General features: G+C 36.7%; 1 protein-coding gene across 3 annotated transcripts; it reads left to right on the forward strand.

Moving 5' to 3' along the window:
- The first annotated feature begins 1,616 nt into the window (after positions 1-1,616).
- Positions 1,617-18,891, forward strand: LOC117531271 (pleckstrin homology domain-containing family S member 1-like). Of its 3 annotated transcripts, none has more exons than XM_034194294.1 (17): positions 1,617-1,760; positions 2,163-2,200; positions 3,484-3,581; positions 3,694-3,812; positions 3,949-4,092; positions 5,621-5,696; positions 7,372-7,401; positions 7,675-7,725; positions 7,840-7,893; positions 8,014-8,091; positions 8,201-8,280; positions 10,730-10,774; positions 10,895-11,002; positions 13,984-14,085; positions 15,960-16,055; positions 17,010-17,139; positions 17,223-18,891. In XM_034194294.1, exons 1-17 carry the CDS (start codon positions 1,705-1,707, stop codon positions 17,301-17,303), a joined length of 1,386 nt encoding a protein of 461 aa, XP_034050185.1. In that variant the 5' UTR covers positions 1,617-1,704; the 3' UTR covers positions 17,304-18,891. The 3 variants fall into 3 exon arrangements, with proteins under 3 accessions (XP_034050185.1, XP_034050186.1, XP_034050187.1); XM_034194295.1 differs by having other exon boundaries at positions 1,686-1,792; XM_034194296.1 differs by lacking the exon at positions 1,617-1,760 and adding an exon at positions 1,779-1,911.
- Positions 18,892-18,923: the final 32 nt, after the last annotated feature.

The following is an 18,923-nucleotide window of genomic DNA, read 5'->3' on the forward strand; positions in this document are numbered from 1 at the left end:
TTCCATCAACAAAAACTCAAAGCAAATCTGTACAATTTGATATAAATCAATTAAAAATGTAAAAGCCAAGATGATAGGTTGCATAAGTAATGGGCCACTTTGATATAATACCTGTAAATAATCAGTTTTATTGCCCGTTTTCATCTGTTGTTAATAAACAATTATGAAGAAATACAAACACTAGCACTCTATGGTAAATCTATATGTAGTAGACAAGTTCTCAAAAACTGAGTGACTGTGCAAGAGGAGAAGAGTGAGGAAAGCCACCAAGACCCCCAGACAACCCAGGAGAAGTTATAGGCCTATACCAAGGGGCAGAATACTTTTGCAAGGCACTGTAAATATGCCTGGAGTACAGGCCATTATCAAAACTGAATTGCCCTTTAGGCTTCTGTGATTCTTAAAAGAAGATGTGAAATTTCACCTACAGTTTGGCATAAGGGCAGCATGGTGGATGAGTGGTTAGCACTGTTGCCTCACAGCGAGAAGGTTATGGGTTCGATTCCCACCTGTGGCCTTTCTGTGTGGAGTTTGCGTGTTTTCCCCGTGTTTGCGTGGGTTCTCTCCAGGTGCTCCGGCTTCCTCCCACATCCAAAGGCACGCAGCTTAGGTGGATTGGAAACTTAAAATTGTCCGTGGGTGTGCGTGCGGGCGTGAATGTGTTTGTTTGTCTATATGTGGCCCTGTGTCAGACTGGCGTGCTGTCCGGGGTGTACCCCACCTCACGCTCTATGACTGCTGGGATAGGCTCCAGCCCCCTGCGATCCTTAATTGGACTAAACGGTTGAAGATAAGTGTGTGTGTGAGTTTGGCATAAGGCACATGGGAGCCTAGACGTGATTCCTTTTCTTTGATTAAAATCATAAACAAAACCACATGGTACCATATTGTTTGTGTTTTTTAGTAACTGATGTAAATGGAATCCAAGACACATTTATTGACTTGGAAATGTTCATGTGTCCATCTCCTGACTTACGTAAAGAAGTCCGGCCGCATGCAAAGTAATGATTTGTATTAACAACTGTATATTTACTTTGTCCAATTAATTATGGAGTATAAAAATGAAGGAACTATGTATACAAATGGCTTTAATTTAATTGTTCCTTTTGTATTTGTTGTCATGAGTATCAGGTATATATATATATATATATATATATATATGTGTGTGTGTGTGTGTGGTTAAAGGGGTGGGTGTATATCGTAAGCTTTTGCTTCTGCCTACACCCTTATGGCCACATGTGCTAGCTACAGTAAAATCTTTATATATATATATATATATATATATAAGGAGTCTCGTGTGCTGAATTTGTGTGCCGAATAAATCATTCATTCAGTTCCTAAATAATCAGAATATATTTGTTAAACCCTTTGAATTAAAGTTAACAGTCTACAGTACAAGCACATCTTATGTCACTATCCAGATACTTATGGACCTGATTGTGTAATATCCTTTTAGGGAAACCTGGCGCCAGATTATCCAGAATGCAACCTAATAAAATCTGCCTTGAGAGAACACCTACCATCTTTTTGCGTGACATGCAAACCATCCGTCACTGTCACCTGCACAGACAGCAGGTGGAACAATGACTGCAAGCAAAACACTGTGGAATCCTGTACCTCCACAAAGCAGGCGGGCTACACACAACTGAAGCCGGGAACCAGAAATTCCTGTTTGTAGAGTGAATATCTAGTTTTTATTTGGTCATGTCCAGGAAAAGATCCAGTTTCATCATACAGCGACATGTTTTAAAGGCAGAAAGGTGAGCAGGATCTCTGTACCGGTGCTCCACAAGTAAGACTTAGAAACTTTTTCTACACATACATGTGTTGGAATTATGTATTACTTTGTGATGTAATACAGAATCGGATTTACAGCCAATAAAAAAAGGCACGTTCTTTGAGGAAAAAAACGTAAGTGTATGTTATGGTGCATATCTTAGGGGTAAGTTTAAATAAAATGGTAAGATTTGTTAAGTTTGAATGTTTCTTATCATTATTATTATTGGTATTTTGTAAGTAATTGCTCTAAATAATACCATTGTAGCAATTATATATCAATAGGCTCCTTTGTGAGTATTTACTGTTTTTCCACGACTTATTTTTCAGTCAGCTGTTTACCTCCGGATATTTTAAAACAAAGACATTCTTATGTTGTTCTTTAGGTGTGGCGTCACAATGCGTAAGAGCCAGAGGATTTCAGGTATAACCTCGCTTGTACTGTCGAAGTGTACTACTTACAAAAATGGATTTTTTTCTTTAGAGCAATTTGTCACAGAAACAAGGAGTGTGGTCATTTTCCAGCTTAAACTGTTGTTGTGATAATTTAGTCACTAAAGCTGTAGTTATTTGACACTTTTTTCTGCAAAGTATGACATTTCTAAGTAAAGTCAACATGTGAAATGTGTTTCATATCAGATTTAGGTCACTTTCATGTGTTGTTACTGGGTATGTTCACATTGTTAGATGAAGTGTTTTAAAATGGATGTTTTTGTTCAAATCTGAAGTTGTTTTGTCATATTTGTTTGGTTCAAATTACACAAAGATTACTGAGGAGGTCTCACCTCCTAATTAAGACTCCCCACCTCTTTCTCAAAGAGGTCAAACCATTTTGCAGGTTCAAAATATTTCTATATCCTTCTTACCCATAATTGTAAAATATTACAATTTATTTCTGTTATTCATGCACAGAAATATATTGTAATAAGGTTTCAGACAGCCCCAAGGTTGGGCCATACCATTTCTTAACATTATGTCCCTCTCCCATTATTGTAATTACTCAGCTTACTAAATACATGAACCTACAGCAGTATTGTTTGACTTTGCCAAGCACTGGACCCTAGATTTAAATGAGTAATTACAGTACAATTACATTGTTTAATACACTTTGTTTCTTACATCAGAGGTTCTGGTTTTGTGTTGCGTCTATAGATGAATGTCAGCATTAAGTAATTTCTAACTTTTTTCTTTAAAAATTAACTAACTATAGTTAGCTTGCTAAAGCTAACATTTGCCTTACCTAACATTAGTTAACTAATATCACATAAGGACACCAACCTCCACTACCACAATTGCACACTGTAATTCATATTTATAAGAAATTTGTACCTGATGTGATCATTCACATGACAGCCACATCACTGTGGATCAGATACATGACATAAAAAGAGCATATTAGTGTCACACGCACAGGGAGTGGGGGGGGAGAGATCAGCTTCAGGTCATTCAGGCAGTTTTGCCTTCATCTGATTTGAATCTGATCAAGATACAGGTCACTTACAAATCTGAATATAAAATGGACAAATGAGTCAATAAAATCGGATTCAGGTAATTTCAGCCAGCAATGTGAACGCACCCCATGATATAAGCATTTGCACTATACTGATGGTACGAAAGCATGTACATTCTTCTGCTGTAGATTTCTGTGAATGTAAATTCTATTAATTGGAAATAAATCAGAACGATAAGCTTTTCTTTTCTGCCCAGGTGGAAAGGCGGTGTTCTACAAACCAGTTGGAGGTGTGACTGAAATAAGATCAGGATACTTATACAAGTCTCCTCCTTCGAAGTTACTGAAGACAGAGGTGATTTTACAAAGTCATCATCACTTACACCCACAAAGACACATTAATAGCATAAAGCTTTGAATATGTTAGTTTGCATTTCAGTGAATCACATGTTGTCTTTCTTGTGCAGAAATCGTGGAAGCAGCGCTATTTTGTGCTGTTCAAAGTCAACGAGAAACAGCACCTGTTCAAGTACTTCAGATCTTCAGCCACCACAGAAAAGCCGCTCGGAGGAATTGAATTATCACAGTACGTTCTGCCGTAATACATTTAAGGGTTTGCCATAGTTCAAAATGGGTACAAACCCACTGGCTTGTACAGACAGTTGTTTTTATCCTTTAATGTTATTTTCAGCCTTGTTTTGTGTTGTGTGCTGTCCCATCAGGATCACTTTGTTGTATGTGAGCCCACAAACCCACAAGAAATGGGAATGGGTGGAGAAAAACTTCAAATGTTCACCATCCTGTGTGCTGTACATTAAGACCGCCGGGCCGAATGCCCGCGACTACTTCCTCATTGGGGAGAACAGGTCAGTCAGCTTGTTTTCACAGCTAATATGAAGCCCTGGGGGAGGGTCCACTAGTCCTAACCTCTTTATATTATTTGATGGTGTATATTACAACCTCAAACTGATTTTAAAGTTCACAAGTAAATGTAATACTATTAAATAGCCATCATATAGCCTACCATAAATGTAAAAAAAACAACTGTAACATGCTGTCCCTAATACTAGGACTAGTGGACCCTAGGACTAGTGGGAAGTTCCTGAAGCACTGAAGGGGAATTTACAGCTTGTTCACATGCTTGATAGAAAAGAAATTAACCCTCCTATTTTCTGTAGATACTTGGTTAAAGTGGTTCTTGGCGGTGCCTAACCTCACCTTATTCCCAACAAACCTCTAAATGGTTAAAGAAGTGGACCGTGGGAAAGACTGGCATGACCTGGATGGGACTAGACCAGTGGTGTCCAAACTATTCCAGAAAGGGCCGAGAGGGTGCAGGTTTTCTTTGTAGCCACTGACTCCAGCAGGTGATTTCACTTTGAACAGGTGGAATGAGTTAATCAGTGAAATCACCTGCTGGAGTTAGTGGCTGCAAAGAAAACCTGCACCCTCTCAGCCCTTTCTGGAATAGTTTGGACACCACTGGACTAGACTAATGAAGCTCAAACATGTCTCAAAGTTACCAAACAAGTTACGACTAATTGGCTAATCTTTGTTTGGGTGGTTGATTAAAGCAGATTTTTGCAGATTAGGTGGTGTTTTTTATAACTGGTGGCATGGATGTGGGTATTAGAAAGAATAACTGGCATATAACTGTGGCCCCACCGGGAACTTCCCACTAGTCCCGGAGTCCACTCCTCCTAGGGTCCAGTAGTGCTTGTCCTAGTATTGAGAGCATGTTGAAGTTGTTTTTACATTTATGGTAGGCTATATGTTACACGAAAGTAGGCTAATTAATGTTACAAAAGTGTGACAATCCCATGCCTTAAATTGTTGCAGCCGATGTTTTGTTTTTTCAAAACTTTATGAAACTTTGTTAAACTTTGTAAAAACCTTGTAACTGTTAGCATGGTCTAAACAGTGGGTCGCCCCTCTGAGTCTGGTCTGATTGAGGTTTCTTCCTCAATATCATCAGAGGGAGTTTTTCCTTACCACTGTTGCCTGTGTTCTTGCTCTAGGGGTTGGTTAGGATAGATCTTACTTGTGTGAAGCACCATGAGGCAGCTTTGTTGTGATTTGGTGCTATGTAAATGTAATAAATGTAAAATGTTCACTTTGATTGAGAATCATCAAAATACTTGCTTCTGTCCTTCCCGCCATGTGCTATTTTGGGAAATGTAGCAGTTAGGATTTTGCTTTTCTTCATAGTAACAGTCTATCTGCTGATAATGGCTTTTGTCATCTCTGCTTGCAGTTAGTTATTCCTTAACACTGCTATTTTTTTTTTTGGTTTATATTTGATTCAAAATTGAATTTTCATTTAAATATATATGACTGTAATTACTGTTGAAAATGGTGTTTTAAAAATGTCTCCAATCTACTTTTTGCTGTCAGTAAAGAGGTGGACGGCTGGTACTCTGATCTGTTTGAAGCCATGAAAAGTCGCCCACATAAATGCTTCAGTTCAGAGGTATGTTTACATGTGTTTAAATAGCTTTAATCGCTGATTGCGCTGATTTAGCACAGTGAAAGAAAGAATTTAACACTATGACAGAACTGATTTAACACTGTTATAAAGCTGATTTAACACTATGGCAGAGCTGATTTAACACGATACATCTGATTTAACACTGTATGAGTGGGACCAAATGTACTCAAGACAGTGTCGACTGCAGAATTTAACACTATGACAGTACTGATTTAACACTGTTATAAAGCTGATTTAACACTATGGTATTGCTGATTTAACACTATGGCAGAGCTGGTTTAACACATGATACAACTGATTTAACACTGCGTGAGTGGGACCAAATGTACTCAAGGCAGTGTCTACTGCAGAATTTAACACTATGACAGTATTGATTTAACACTGTTATAAAGCTGATTTAACACTATGGTATTGCTGATTTAACACTATGGCAGAGCTGGTTTAACACATGATACAACTGATTTAACACTGCGTGAGTGGGACCAAATGTACTCAAGGCAGTGTCTACTGCAGAATTTAACACTATGACAGTATTGATTTAACACTGTTATAAAGCTGATTTAACACTATGGTATTGCTGATTTAACACTATGGCAGAGCTGGTTTAACACATGATACAACTGATTTAACACTGTATGAGTGGGACCAAATGTACTCAAGGCAGTGTCGACTGCAGAATTTAACACTATGACAGTACTGATTTAACACTGTTATAAAGCTGATTTAACACTATGGCATTGCTGATTTAACACTATGACAGAGCTGATTTAACACTATGGTAGAACTGATTTAACACTGTATGGAGTGGGACCAAATGTACTCAAGGCAGTGTCAACTGCAGAATTTAACACTACGACAGAACTAATTTAACACTGTTATAAAGCTAATTTAACACTATGGTATTGTTGATTTGGATGTGTGTATAAAAAGAATAACCGGCATAGGGGAGGTGATGGTCTAGTGGTTAAGCATTGGGCTTGAGACCAGAGGATCCTCGGTTCAAATCCCAGCCTGACCGGAAAATCACTAAGGGCCCTTGGGCAAGGTCCTTAATCCCCTAGTTGCTCCCGGTGTGTAGTGGGCTCCTTGCATGGCAGCAGCCTCACATCGGGGTGAATGTGAAGCATTGATGTGTAAAGCGCTTTGAGCATCTGATGCAGATGGAAAAGTGCTATATAAATGCAGTCCATTTACCATGATTTAACAATACGACAGAGCTGATTTATCACCATGATAGAACTGATTTAACACTGATAGTGTTGATTTAACACGGTATGCAGTGGGACCAAATGTACTCAAAGCAGTGTCAACTGCAGAATTTAACACAGAACTGATTTAACACTGTTATAAAGCTGATTTTACAGTATGGTATTGGTGATTTAACACTACGACAGCTGATTTAACACTATGGTAGAACTGATTTAACACTGATAGTGTTAACACTGTATGGAGTGGGACCAAATGTACTCATGGCAGTGTCGACTGCAGAAGTTAACACTACCACAGAACTGATTTAACACTGATGGCGTTGATTTAACACTATATGGAGTGGGACCAAATGTACTCAGAGCAGTGTCGGCTTCACTGCAGAATTTGACACTTATGTGCTGTGTTTTTCTGCCTGAAAGATTTTAACTTGATGTCTTGTCTTCTAAAGGAAATTTTTAATGGAGAGCAAAATATTGAGGTAAATATACAGTCTGTTCCTTGTTCTTCACTTATTACATTATACTACTTAGCAAAGATGATGATGTTTTTAGGACTTAAAATGAATTTCAGATTTCTGATGACACAGTTTGAATAAGTACTAAAAAAAACAAACAAAAATTACAAACCAAAACTTTCTTTCAGAGTAGCAGGTCACTCAATCATTGCAGGATTTGTTTAGAGTGTATTTTAGATGGATTTAGACTATGTGTGTGTATTTATTCTGCTGACTGAAAGCACTTTTCTCTATTAGATAATTTCGCGCCCTCTTGTGCGGAGCAACAGTTCTGCTATGTCTGAAATGGTTGGTATTATTCATGTGTGACTAAATTTTACATAGAAATGATTTATTTATCTCTGAAATAATATAGCTGTTTTTCTCACTGCTGGTTAAAGTTTGTTTTCGTGTTGCTTTCAGTCTGATGGGAAAATTCGCTCCATGTCTGATCCATCCTCAAATGAAAAACCAAGGGTGAACTAATCTCAGTCTGCTGGATACTTGTCAACACAAATTTAATATTTGGTTCTTTCTCAGAGAACTGGTTCTTTAATTATGTGTGTCGGGTATTTTTTGTTTCTGGTGTGTTCGCAGCCTGATCCTGCCAAACGCCGCGGGTCTGAGCCGTCTCCACTCTATGACTATCCAAGATCGTACTTTGAGGTACTACAGGTAAGCACACAAAATTATTTTTATCGTATTTTTATTTTCTGGACCTCAGCTCCAAAATAATCATGTGCAAATAATTTTATTTGTTGCCTCTTCTGTGTCCTCACACAAGGGGCAGGAAGATGATGATGAAGAGGATGATGATGATGATGAGGATGATGAATCCATTCACAGTAAGAGTGCAGAGGCTATGTAAGTGCTTGTTTGTTTTTTACTCTCAGGCTCATTTTTTGGCACCTTTGTTGACGAACTGTACAGACCAGTTTTGCTTCTTTTTTCTTTTGTAAAATTCCAATGACGATCATTCAGTCAAAAGCACAGAATGTAACAGAGATTAATAGTAATGCGAATGGTAATGTTCATCTCAATTTTATTTACATACAGTGCCTTGCAAGTACACCTTGGTATTTCACATATTTTAATTTATTTATGCCATTTCAAATGCAAAAGGTAGATCAGGCTTCTCAATATAAAAAATCAAAAATTATCTTCTTTAAACTTAAATTCAAAGCAAATCTCTACAACTTGATATACATTAATTAAAAAGCCAAGATGGTTGTTGCATAAGTAATGGGACCTTTGGTATAATACCTGTAAATAATCCGTTTTATTGCCAGTTTTCTTCAGACAAGTCAGGGGATGGATACATGAACATTTCCAAGTCACTGAATATGTCTTGGACTTTATTTACAACAATTATAAGAAATATAAACAGTACAGTAAATTTGCATGTTCTCAAAAACTGAGTGACTGTGCAAGAAGGAGAAGAGTGAGGAAGGACACTCAGAGAACTCTGACAAAGTTCTAGGCTTCTGTGGCTGTGATTGGAGAAATTGTCCATAGTGCATGTTTTGCATTTTGTATCCCCAGTTACACAGCTTCATGATGATGTGGTATAAAGTAGGATTTTCTTAAAAAGAAGACCTGAAAGTTCAGCTACAATTTCCCAGAAGGTACATCTAAGATGCAAGCCTAGATTTGATGTTTTGTGTGAAGGAAAATCCCCTGACTTGTTTGAAGAAAATTGGTAATAAAACTGATTATTTACAGGTATTATACCAAAGGGGCCCATTGCTTATGCAACCCATCATTTTTACTTTTATATTTTTAATTAATTTATATCAAGTTGTACAGATTTGCTTTGAGTTTGAGTTTAACGAAGATAATTTTAGAATTTTTTTATACTGAGAAGCCTGATTTACGTTGTGCATTTGAAATGGCATAAATAAATTAAAATGTGTGAAATTCCAAGGGGCTGAATACTTTTGAAAGGCACTGTAAATACCCCCCAAAAAATGTCTCAGTGGGTTTTACATTGTCCACAATGTACAACATTCCCTTTCTCTGTAATTCTTCATAGAAAGAGGACAATTACATAGATGAACAAGCACTTTGCAACTATCGAGAAACATAACATTAATAAAATGCATCTAAAAAAAAGGATCATACCCAACAGTCACCTGGTAGCATTCAGTGGACTCAGAGAGAAGCAGCAGAAAGCCCTGTGACCTGCTGACTTCTTTTTCACTGTTGAAAAAGAACTCAGCAGGTTACAGGTTGATAATAACAATATTATTATTATTAAGAAGAAGAAGAAGAAGAAGAAGACAGAGAGTGCATTTGCAGTAACTGCTTGAGTCCAGATATTTTACTCTTATTCTTTTCATTTTGCAGGCATATCATATTTCCACAAAACAGCAATTTTGTTGAATAGTGTGGGAAATCAGAATTTCCCACTACAGAATTCCAATTTCTTTCACAACATATGCCAAATATAAAAGTTAAACTTGACTGAAGAAGTCATGTTTTCTCAGCAGTTTCCCTGAGGGAGTCTTCCCAGCAGATTAATAAAGTTCTGCCTAATATAATCTAATCTATTACACATTTGTGCAAAGAAGTTGTGTTGTAATAGTAATAGTATAGTCGTAGTAGTGGAAGTAATAATAATAATAATGATGATGATAATGAAGTAGGAGTAGCACCATTATTATTACATATTATTTACAGTCTCCCGAGTGTTACAACCAGTGGTTCAGTGGGACAAGGCGCTGAGCTACCAACATCTAGACTCGGGCTCAATTCCTGGACATACTACCTGTCTGTGTCCTTGGACAAGACACTTCATCTGCACTGTCCAAGTTCACCCACTTGTAAATCATGATTACAATCGCCCGTTGACATCACCTGTTTGAAATAACATCATTATTTGTTATTTTTTACCTTATTTTCAGCCCTAAATTGCCCCTGTCTCAACTTTTTTCAGAATGTGTTGGTAGGCCTGAAATGCAGGAATGGATGTATATTAACGAATGAAATGAAGTTGACCCGACAAAACATGAAATATTTTGGGTTCATACGGTCCATAATGAAATAGAAGTCAAATTCCTACTGGTCATCTCCTTTGGCTCTACCCAAAGGACATGCAATACCCCAGCCACTTTTTTTCAGTTCTCCTTGACTCTTGTGGCCTTACTATCCTAACTGGTCCGGTCAGAATACCTTCACCCTCTTTGACTCGAGATACCTGCGCTTTGATTCCTACCTGTGTGTGATCACTTCTTTTAATATACCATCAAACATCTTCCAGTTGTAATGCCAAAGGTACCACCATGCAATGTTTGTCTGTATTTATATCTTGTAGATACGAAACGATGGGGGATATAAACAAGCAGGCGGCTCAAGCAGTGTGAGTCCACGTGGTCATATTTTTCTCCTTGAGAAGAAAGAGATTAAAATATACTATTAATGCACTGGACTTTCTGACGTTGTTTTCAGTGATAGTTAATAACTTGAAAATTGCTTTTAGGGACTGTGAAGTTGAAGGCATTACATCTGTTTCTCGCGTGTTTGCCCATCTGAAGACACCGGCTTCCCCAGTGCTGCCATTGGACAAGGAGCCATTTACTACCAATGGGTGAGTCTCAGGCAGATACTGTACTTCAGCTTTAGGTTCTATTTTTGGGCTGTGACACAACCAACATAGCACATTTTCCGTTGTTCCCTTTGCCTCTTGTTTGGCCGTTACGTTAGACGTTTCATAAGAGATATCCGCCATCTGATTGGCTGTCATTCCTCAAGTGACAGAGCCAGTTTATCAACTCCTGCCCTTGACTGTAACATGAAATCTAGTTCAGGTTGTACCCGAACAAGTTAGATAACAGCAATGGCAATCAAAAACTAAACACGTGCATGCAAATGTGCGATGTGCTACTTTTGCTTGTCCATATCTTTACTAAACAATTTTGCAATTGAGAAACACTTTTTTAAAGATGAAAGTTACTTTCTAACAGTGGTGGCCACAGCTAACTTCAATAATCATTAATCTGCAAATTGAAACGTTATAATGTGATAATGGTAAACCAATATACTGCTAAAACAGCTACCAGTAACTGCAAATCTTTATTATGTGAACTTAGCATTGGGTTGTTTTCTTTTTCTGCTTAAAACCTGAAAAGCAAACCAACAGAGCTAAAAGTTTGATATGTTAAAGAGGAAACATGAAGGTTTCTACACAGGTTTAGCATGCCAAGATCAAAAAGATGAGCATAAATAATGAAAAGAAGATATGAAATTAAATAGTAGTTTCCAATCAACATGAGGTTTATTCACACTACTGAAATGGAAGCTAATTGGACTACATATGGTTATGTTGTCAAAGACAGCTGAAAAGCTAACCTGCTAACAGAAAAAACTTAGCTTCACTATTAGCTGTTAGCTGATTAGCTGAACTGTGCCTACCACTGCTTTTAAATACAGAAACTACATGTAATATCGTATCATATGTGTAAATCTGGATTTTGATCTATGCTGCAAGTTACGCCCACAGATTGTAGATACACTTTATCTGCACTTATCAGCAGCAGATAAAATCTGAACAAATCGCATTTTAAATTTATTCATGTGATTTCAACAGTAACCATGGTTTCTGCCTGCGTCATTTGATACATGTTGTCCTTTTCATTCTCACATCTGGTTTCTGTGGGAGTGATCGAGCGCTGTGTTGCCTCCCTGTTCTCATAGGGGATGTTCACTCATGGTAACAGCACCATGACACTTAACTAAACTGATTAAACCAATTGAACTACAAAAACAATACTTCAATAATACTAACACTGTTAACTAACATGAACTACAATAACATCATTTAAAACCTCAAAACCCCGAACTCCCATGGTGCATTGCAGCAGAATATCCATTGTTTACTGGTTAGATAAAATCACTGATTTCTCAAAAATATTTGTCCTATCAGCCTTCTGTTTTGCAGTGTTCATCCTTGACCCAAAATACATAAGCATGCCAAATGGCAAATGTCAGCTCTCCCTGGTTTTGCCATGATCAAAGCCATACATAGACACACGCAAACAGAGGCCACATGGCTATTATAATGTGGATATATTGTGTTAAAGAAGGTCAGATAAATGAAGAATAACACATAATATAAATCCAATGGCTTTGCTTTCCTACACCAGATTACATTTTAAAAGTAATCAAAAATATTTTAAGTCATATTAAACCTCATTACAAAATTGAAAATCAAAGATTTTATTTTTAATGGCCTCTCATGACCACCCAGGGGGCCGTGGGTCATAGTTTGGGAATCACTGGATGAAGAAATCCCTGAATTGCTGTGCAGTTCATTGTGCACCTCCATAGTGATATAGGAATTATTTGCATGGTTGTGCCAGCTGGTGGGATATATATATATATATATATATATATATATATATATATATATATATATATATATATATATATATATATATATATATATATATATATATATTTTTTTTTTTTTTTTTTTTTTTTTTTTTTTTTTTTTTTCCTGAGGCTAAATAACAAACAATTCAGATTCAGGCTTGAGTCACAATTTGTATTGATTTTTTTTCACCCCCCTGTGTGTTCATTACCAGCAGAATCAGCAGTTTCGCGTCTAAATATCATTCCAGAAACAGTTTCAATCAAATGAAATACTGGTTAATAATGTAAGGCAGCGTGACTTCAAAATATATATCTTTTAAATGTGTCTGTTGATTTCGGCCAAATGTTACTGTCATAATCTCAGGGTTTTTTAATAGGAATCAAAAATTTGGAAAAAATTGTTGTCTGCTGTATTTAAAACCAAACTGCTGTTCTTTTAAAGCATACACAACTAATCTTCTGCAAATAATATTTAGTCTTTACTATTTAATTACAGTTGTTCAACAAATGCTTTAAATTTTTCAATTTCAATTTAATTTCAATTTATTTCGTTTATATAACGCAAGCACACAGGTGACAGTGGTAAGGGAAAAACTCCCTCTGATGATACTGAGGAAGAAACCTCAAGCAGACTAGACTCAAAGGGGTGACACTGCTTAGGCCATTCTACCAAAAAGGTTTAAAGAGTTGGAATGCTCGTCCTTTTCCGATTCCCTCACTGACAAATGCAGGAAAAATGAGCCAGCCCTCAAGCCACGCCCAGCTCTCTGTGATTAGCTTGTTCAAATCTGGACTGAGCTGTGATTGGTCTCTTCAGTGTGTGACGCAGTATATCAGACTTTTCTGTGCTTGTGATAAACTCTGATTTCAGTGAAATACAAAGAAACCTATCGTTTTCTGAAGTGAATGAGTACCACAGTGACAAACCCTGGAGTTATTAATTAAACACTTTTGAAGATGTAACCAAATAAAAACCTTTTTGTTCTTTTGTGATCATCTTTAAATTTTGATCTTGTGGACCTGGCCTTTTAAGATTGGCTGTTGTTGAATGCAACATGCTCTAACATTTGCCGTCCTCGCTGCTTACAAAGCTTGAACTGATTGTCTGCAGAAAGACAAAAAAGGAGGGAATAGCCATTTGTCAGTCAGAAAAGTTGTGCAGTGAGTGAATGTTCCGACTGTGTTGTGCTTCTGCAGTGTGAATTCAGACATGAGCAGCAGCTCCAGTGGGGCGGTGTCTCCTGTTGAGATGCCGTGCAGATACAGTGGAACGCTGGGAACACGAAGCTCCAGTGAGAGGTGAGAAGGTCACAAAAGCCCCCCTCCCTCACAAATTTGCTAAAAGAGAGCTGATATGTTCCAACTGGACCTTGGGATAAATTAGGTTGGATGAGGCCCATTGAATTTCACTACTCTGTCCAAGAATTCCCTCTATTTCTTCAAATAAAAGTGATAAATGTGAAGAAAGGTACCCATTATGCCATGTAGATAATTACGACCACACTAACACTGTGTAAATATGACAGAGTGACACATTGTCAGTCTTCATCACCACAGAAGATTACTCACCAACAGGAACCATGTTTGTTTTTGTTGTTGGAATTCCCTGATGACATCATTCGGGATTCCCTTCACTTTCCTTACTCCGTAAGGGTTCTTAATTGAATTCAGTATTTTCATGTTTAAAAAAACTATTTACATTCAAACTGAAAACTGTGTTCTTTTTGTTGTAACATCTAATGTTAATTTAAATTTAAGGGATAGTAGTTAACTCGTATTAGAAATAATTCTGCAGAAAGACCACTTAATTGATCTTAATCGTTAAATTTTTAAAATTGCTCAATGAACAAAAATGCAAGAGTTTCACAGTTTTTGGATTATGAGTTGCATAAAGATGTCAAAAGAAATTATTCAAACATTTTTTATTTTTCTGTTTCTTCTTATTCACAATAATATATTCTTTCACTGTGTATGATTAAGACTAATGTAATACAAGTGCTAACGGAAAGTTTGGTGTTATCAGTGTGGAGTGATTATAAACACACTCACTCATCTTCAACCGCTTATCCAAGATGTATTTTTAATAAATTTGTAAAAAGCTAAAAAAAAAAAAAAAAAAAAAAAACCCAAAACAAAAAAAGTTTTTCACATTGTCATTATGGGGTATTGTGTGTAGAATTTTGAGGAAAAAAATGAATTTAATCCATTTTGGAATAAAGCTGTAACAGACAAAACTGGAGATAAAAAATGAAGCGCTGTGAATACTTTCCAGATGGACTGCATACTGCTTTGTTTATAGGTTCATTTGTTGTTCAGTGAGACAGAATTTTATTAAATGAGATTACGTCATAGCATGGAGGTTATTGTAGTGACTGCGCTGTACACCCGAGGAGCTAGCACAGCTGCTAGCCAAGAATAAGTGACCAGTTTTGAACACTTAATATTGTCTTGCTCTTACATCTGTTTGAAAATGAACCTTGTCTGTTTTTTCCTGAACAATTAGTTCTTCCATAGGGCAGAATTTTATGAACTCAGGTGGTTAGCTAATGTAGTAGCTCAGGAAATCAGAGTAACCTGCCGTCAGTTTCACGTCCTAGTTTGAATCTCACACAATGACAACACCTATATGTCATTATTAATAAGAAAGTAGTTATTGTCCTCAGGGTGACACAAACACATTTACAGTGACTCATTACAGTCAATAGCCAAGCAGAGATACTGAGCAACTTAAGACGTTGCCAGACTAGTTTGAGTGGTTTCTGTAGACTAACGTGTCGTCCTCCCTCTTTCGATCACAGAATTTAAACAGGTGAACCAAATATGATTTTAAAAAAATCCTTTTATATGCAAAGATTTTTATAGAGGAAAGTGACAGTAATGACTATGATTTGTCAATGGCATCAAATGTATAGAATAGCCACAATTTGATTATTTTTTTTTTCCCCAATATTAAACATATTCTTGTGGTTTTAAATGATACAGCATGGATTGAAGATTTATATTAATTTTACCAGGTATATGCTAAAATGTATGTTAGAATAGATAAAGATTCTTGAACACTAGAGTGTTAAAATGGAACAATATTTCTGTTCGCTTTAATGGTTATCAAGATCTTTAAGTTAAAGCCCCAGAATCATACAACATTCATTTGATGTCTTCTTTTTCCTTTGAAGTCTTGACAACTGTGGCCCATTAGAGACAGACATTGAAGTGAAGCAAGCAGACTTGAAAAAACACCTGACAGTAACAGAAGTCGATGGAAAACCATGGTATGTTTTTTTTTCTTTTTTTTTTTTCTAAGAATGTTGAACCTCTTACCTCAATCCAGGATGATTTTTACCAAATGTTATGAAAGCAGCTATGAGTTATGTTCATCTGGGTCATTCTCTGAAGTACACAAACCAAAAACAGTGAATCAAGATGGCAGAGGTTTACTTCTTCTGGCTGCATGACCTAGTGAACCGCACTGTTCCATACGTTGTAAAACCAGCATTGACAGTGCAGAAATTAAACTAAATTTCCAACAACCAAGTAAATTTTGGATACAAATCTTCTGAAATGTTTTCAGAAAATACTGGTTTTTTAAATAGATGGCTGTTTCTGACCAAATGTCCCCAATACACTCGCATCATGGTCAGTCTTCGGATTATGGAATGCTACAAAATGAATAGGTTTTTAATAAAATTCATCAGTTCCATGCATTAAAGATGTGAAAATCAATAGTTATTTCCCGAACCAAGATTTTGATTGCAGATATTTTGAACACTCTTGATAAGTCCTGATGGTACAAGATACCACTGAGATACTGTCGTAGATCTTCAATAAATCCTCTTGCTGTCATCCTGCAGCATTGCTTTGCCTTGATGCCATATTGAAGACAATCCTGTCCATTCTTGGATATTCATGTCATTTCATGTAGTGAGACTCTACAGCATTGTACCACAATAGATTCTTGATGGTGATTTGTCCAGTCATGACGGTTCTTGGTTCAGTCATGATGAATCATCTTGTGAGTTGGGAGATATGGCCATCACAACTTTGACCTGGTGTATTTGTGGACAGTTATGGTCAAAACAGCATATGTCGGAACAAGGCTTAAAGAGCTTCAGACGTGGAATATTCAAACAGATTTATAAGAATATATTGTAAACAGAACATTTAATGATGTATGGTCATTTGTCTTCCTTTGTTGGCTGATGATTATGTGGTTTTGTGTGTCTCAGTGTGTCTACTTGGACCGGGCCACCACTGAGCCTCTTCCACAAAGGAGACCAAATCCTCGGAATCAATGACTTGCACACAGGTACTGTGGATGAATTCAACATGTACCTGAGCAAGACGCTGAAGAATGAGGTACAGTCAAAAAGAAATCTCTAAGATACAAACACCACAAACTTCAGAGTCCATCTCCAGGGTAAAAGTATTTCTCTTTGCAGATGAAAATAACCATCTTGCGTCGAGCTGGACACCTTTCTCTGCCTGCATCATTTAATCTGTGTAACGGCGAGATGAAGTAGCTACTTCCACTTCGTGTCTGTGTTCTACAGACTCTGAGGCACTTTCTATCTGTAGATTTTGGGTTTGTTTCACGAATTGACACTTTATAGCTGGCAGACAGTATTTTCTGATTACACTGAGCAAAGTGTCCAATGCAACATTGATCCTCTGAGATATGCTCATGTTTAGTGTAACAGTATAGTTACTAAAAGTTGGTTCCATTCGGTTGTAAGGTATTCACAGTAGCATGGTGGAAGCAATTTCGTACTTGTTGGAGAGTTATGAACATGTTAAGGGGGAGTTGCACTTGGGTCAGGTATTTGTTGTTTGTATTGCTCCACATCCACAAAATTGTAACTTTCCAACAACAAGAACAACAAACCACTCATTTGAACACAACTATACAAACGCTTGAATTTGTATCAAGATGATGCAAAGGGATTTTTAACGCAGACCCCTACCTCGGGTACTTATTTGTCAAATACTTAAAGGATTGACCAACGTGCAGCACACAATTGCCAAATCTATCAGGAGTACTTTCATGGCAAAAAAAAAAAAAAAAAAAATTCTTATTACACACTGAAGAAATTATCAAGAATTATATCGACATACTTTTACTGTTGTATTGGTAGTTTTGCTTAGTCCATCTATATATATATATCTACAAGTACTACAAATGAAGGCTAAACGTAGTTTACTACTCTTTTATAAATCTCGTATTATGTGTTGTTGCACCATTTGTGTTCATTATGTAATGCTGACTTGCTGTTTTACCCAGGTATGATGCAAGTCGCTGGTGTTATTTCTACTCCAGATAAGTAATTTGTGCAACACAGTGGGTGCTTTACAGAAAACAACTGACTAAAGCATGTTTCTTCATAACAGCTGCATGATATCCAGAATGACATGCACAATATAAACTCATGCACCCAACACAAATGTCTGAGTAAAATTACACTAAGGGAAGAAAATGTGATAAACTGTGCAACTTGTATATACTATAGTCAAAGTAATTTTATTGTGTAAATACATAAAGTGCAGTTGTCATACATGTAGTCCCGTTGATGTGAGGTGGATGATTTCTGCACTCAAATCATCTCCATATTGTAAATATTACTGTATATTAACAAGACCACTGTCACGTCGAATGTACTACAAAAAAGCTAAGAAGCCAAACACTGTATTTATAAAATTATACAACAAAGCTCTGTAACTTGTGTAAATGTAACCATGTGCAGATTCCTTTGCTCATGGCAGCATTTCTCAGCATCAGTGCCCCATACAGACCACAAACAGTTTGCTGTGACATGTTGCAGAAGCTATTTCTCAAAATGAGGTTAATGTGATCATGTTAGGGAGTACATTAAGGAGGAAAGAATTGAAATTTGCTCAAATACTATTCTTTTGAAAAGAAAAATTATTCAGAGCTTTGTAATGAATGTCTGCAGTCCAAAAATCAATTTAAATCAACTAACACTATGATGTGATATTTTCCGATGAAGTTGTATTTATTTTAAGGTTAATGAAGCTGATACAAGTTTTTCCCCATATGTCATTTATTCAACTGATATTTACACTGTACTATCTAAATAAATACATTAATTTACAGCACAACAGGTTTGTATGTGTTCTGTTCACTT

This window comes from Thalassophryne amazonica, chromosome 18 (genome assembly GCF_902500255.1).
Source record: "Thalassophryne amazonica chromosome 18, fThaAma1.1, whole genome shotgun sequence".
Taxonomy (NCBI): Eukaryota; Metazoa; Chordata; class Actinopteri; order Batrachoidiformes; family Batrachoididae; genus Thalassophryne; species Thalassophryne amazonica.

Excerpts from the sequence above, each read along its gene's own strand:
- LOC117531271 (XM_034194294.1), top strand. The coding sequence starts at position 1,705 with ATGTCCAGGAAAAGATCCAGTTTCATCATACAGCGACATGTTTTAAAG. Across the intron at positions 3,813-3,948 it reads GGAGGAATTGAATTATCACA|GATCACTTTGTTGTATGTGA; the intron begins GTACGTTCTGCC and ends CTGTCCCATCAG. Across the intron at positions 17,140-17,222 it reads GCAAGACGCTGAAGAATGAG|ATGAAAATAACCATCTTGCG; the intron begins GTACAGTCAAAA and ends TTCTCTTTGCAG.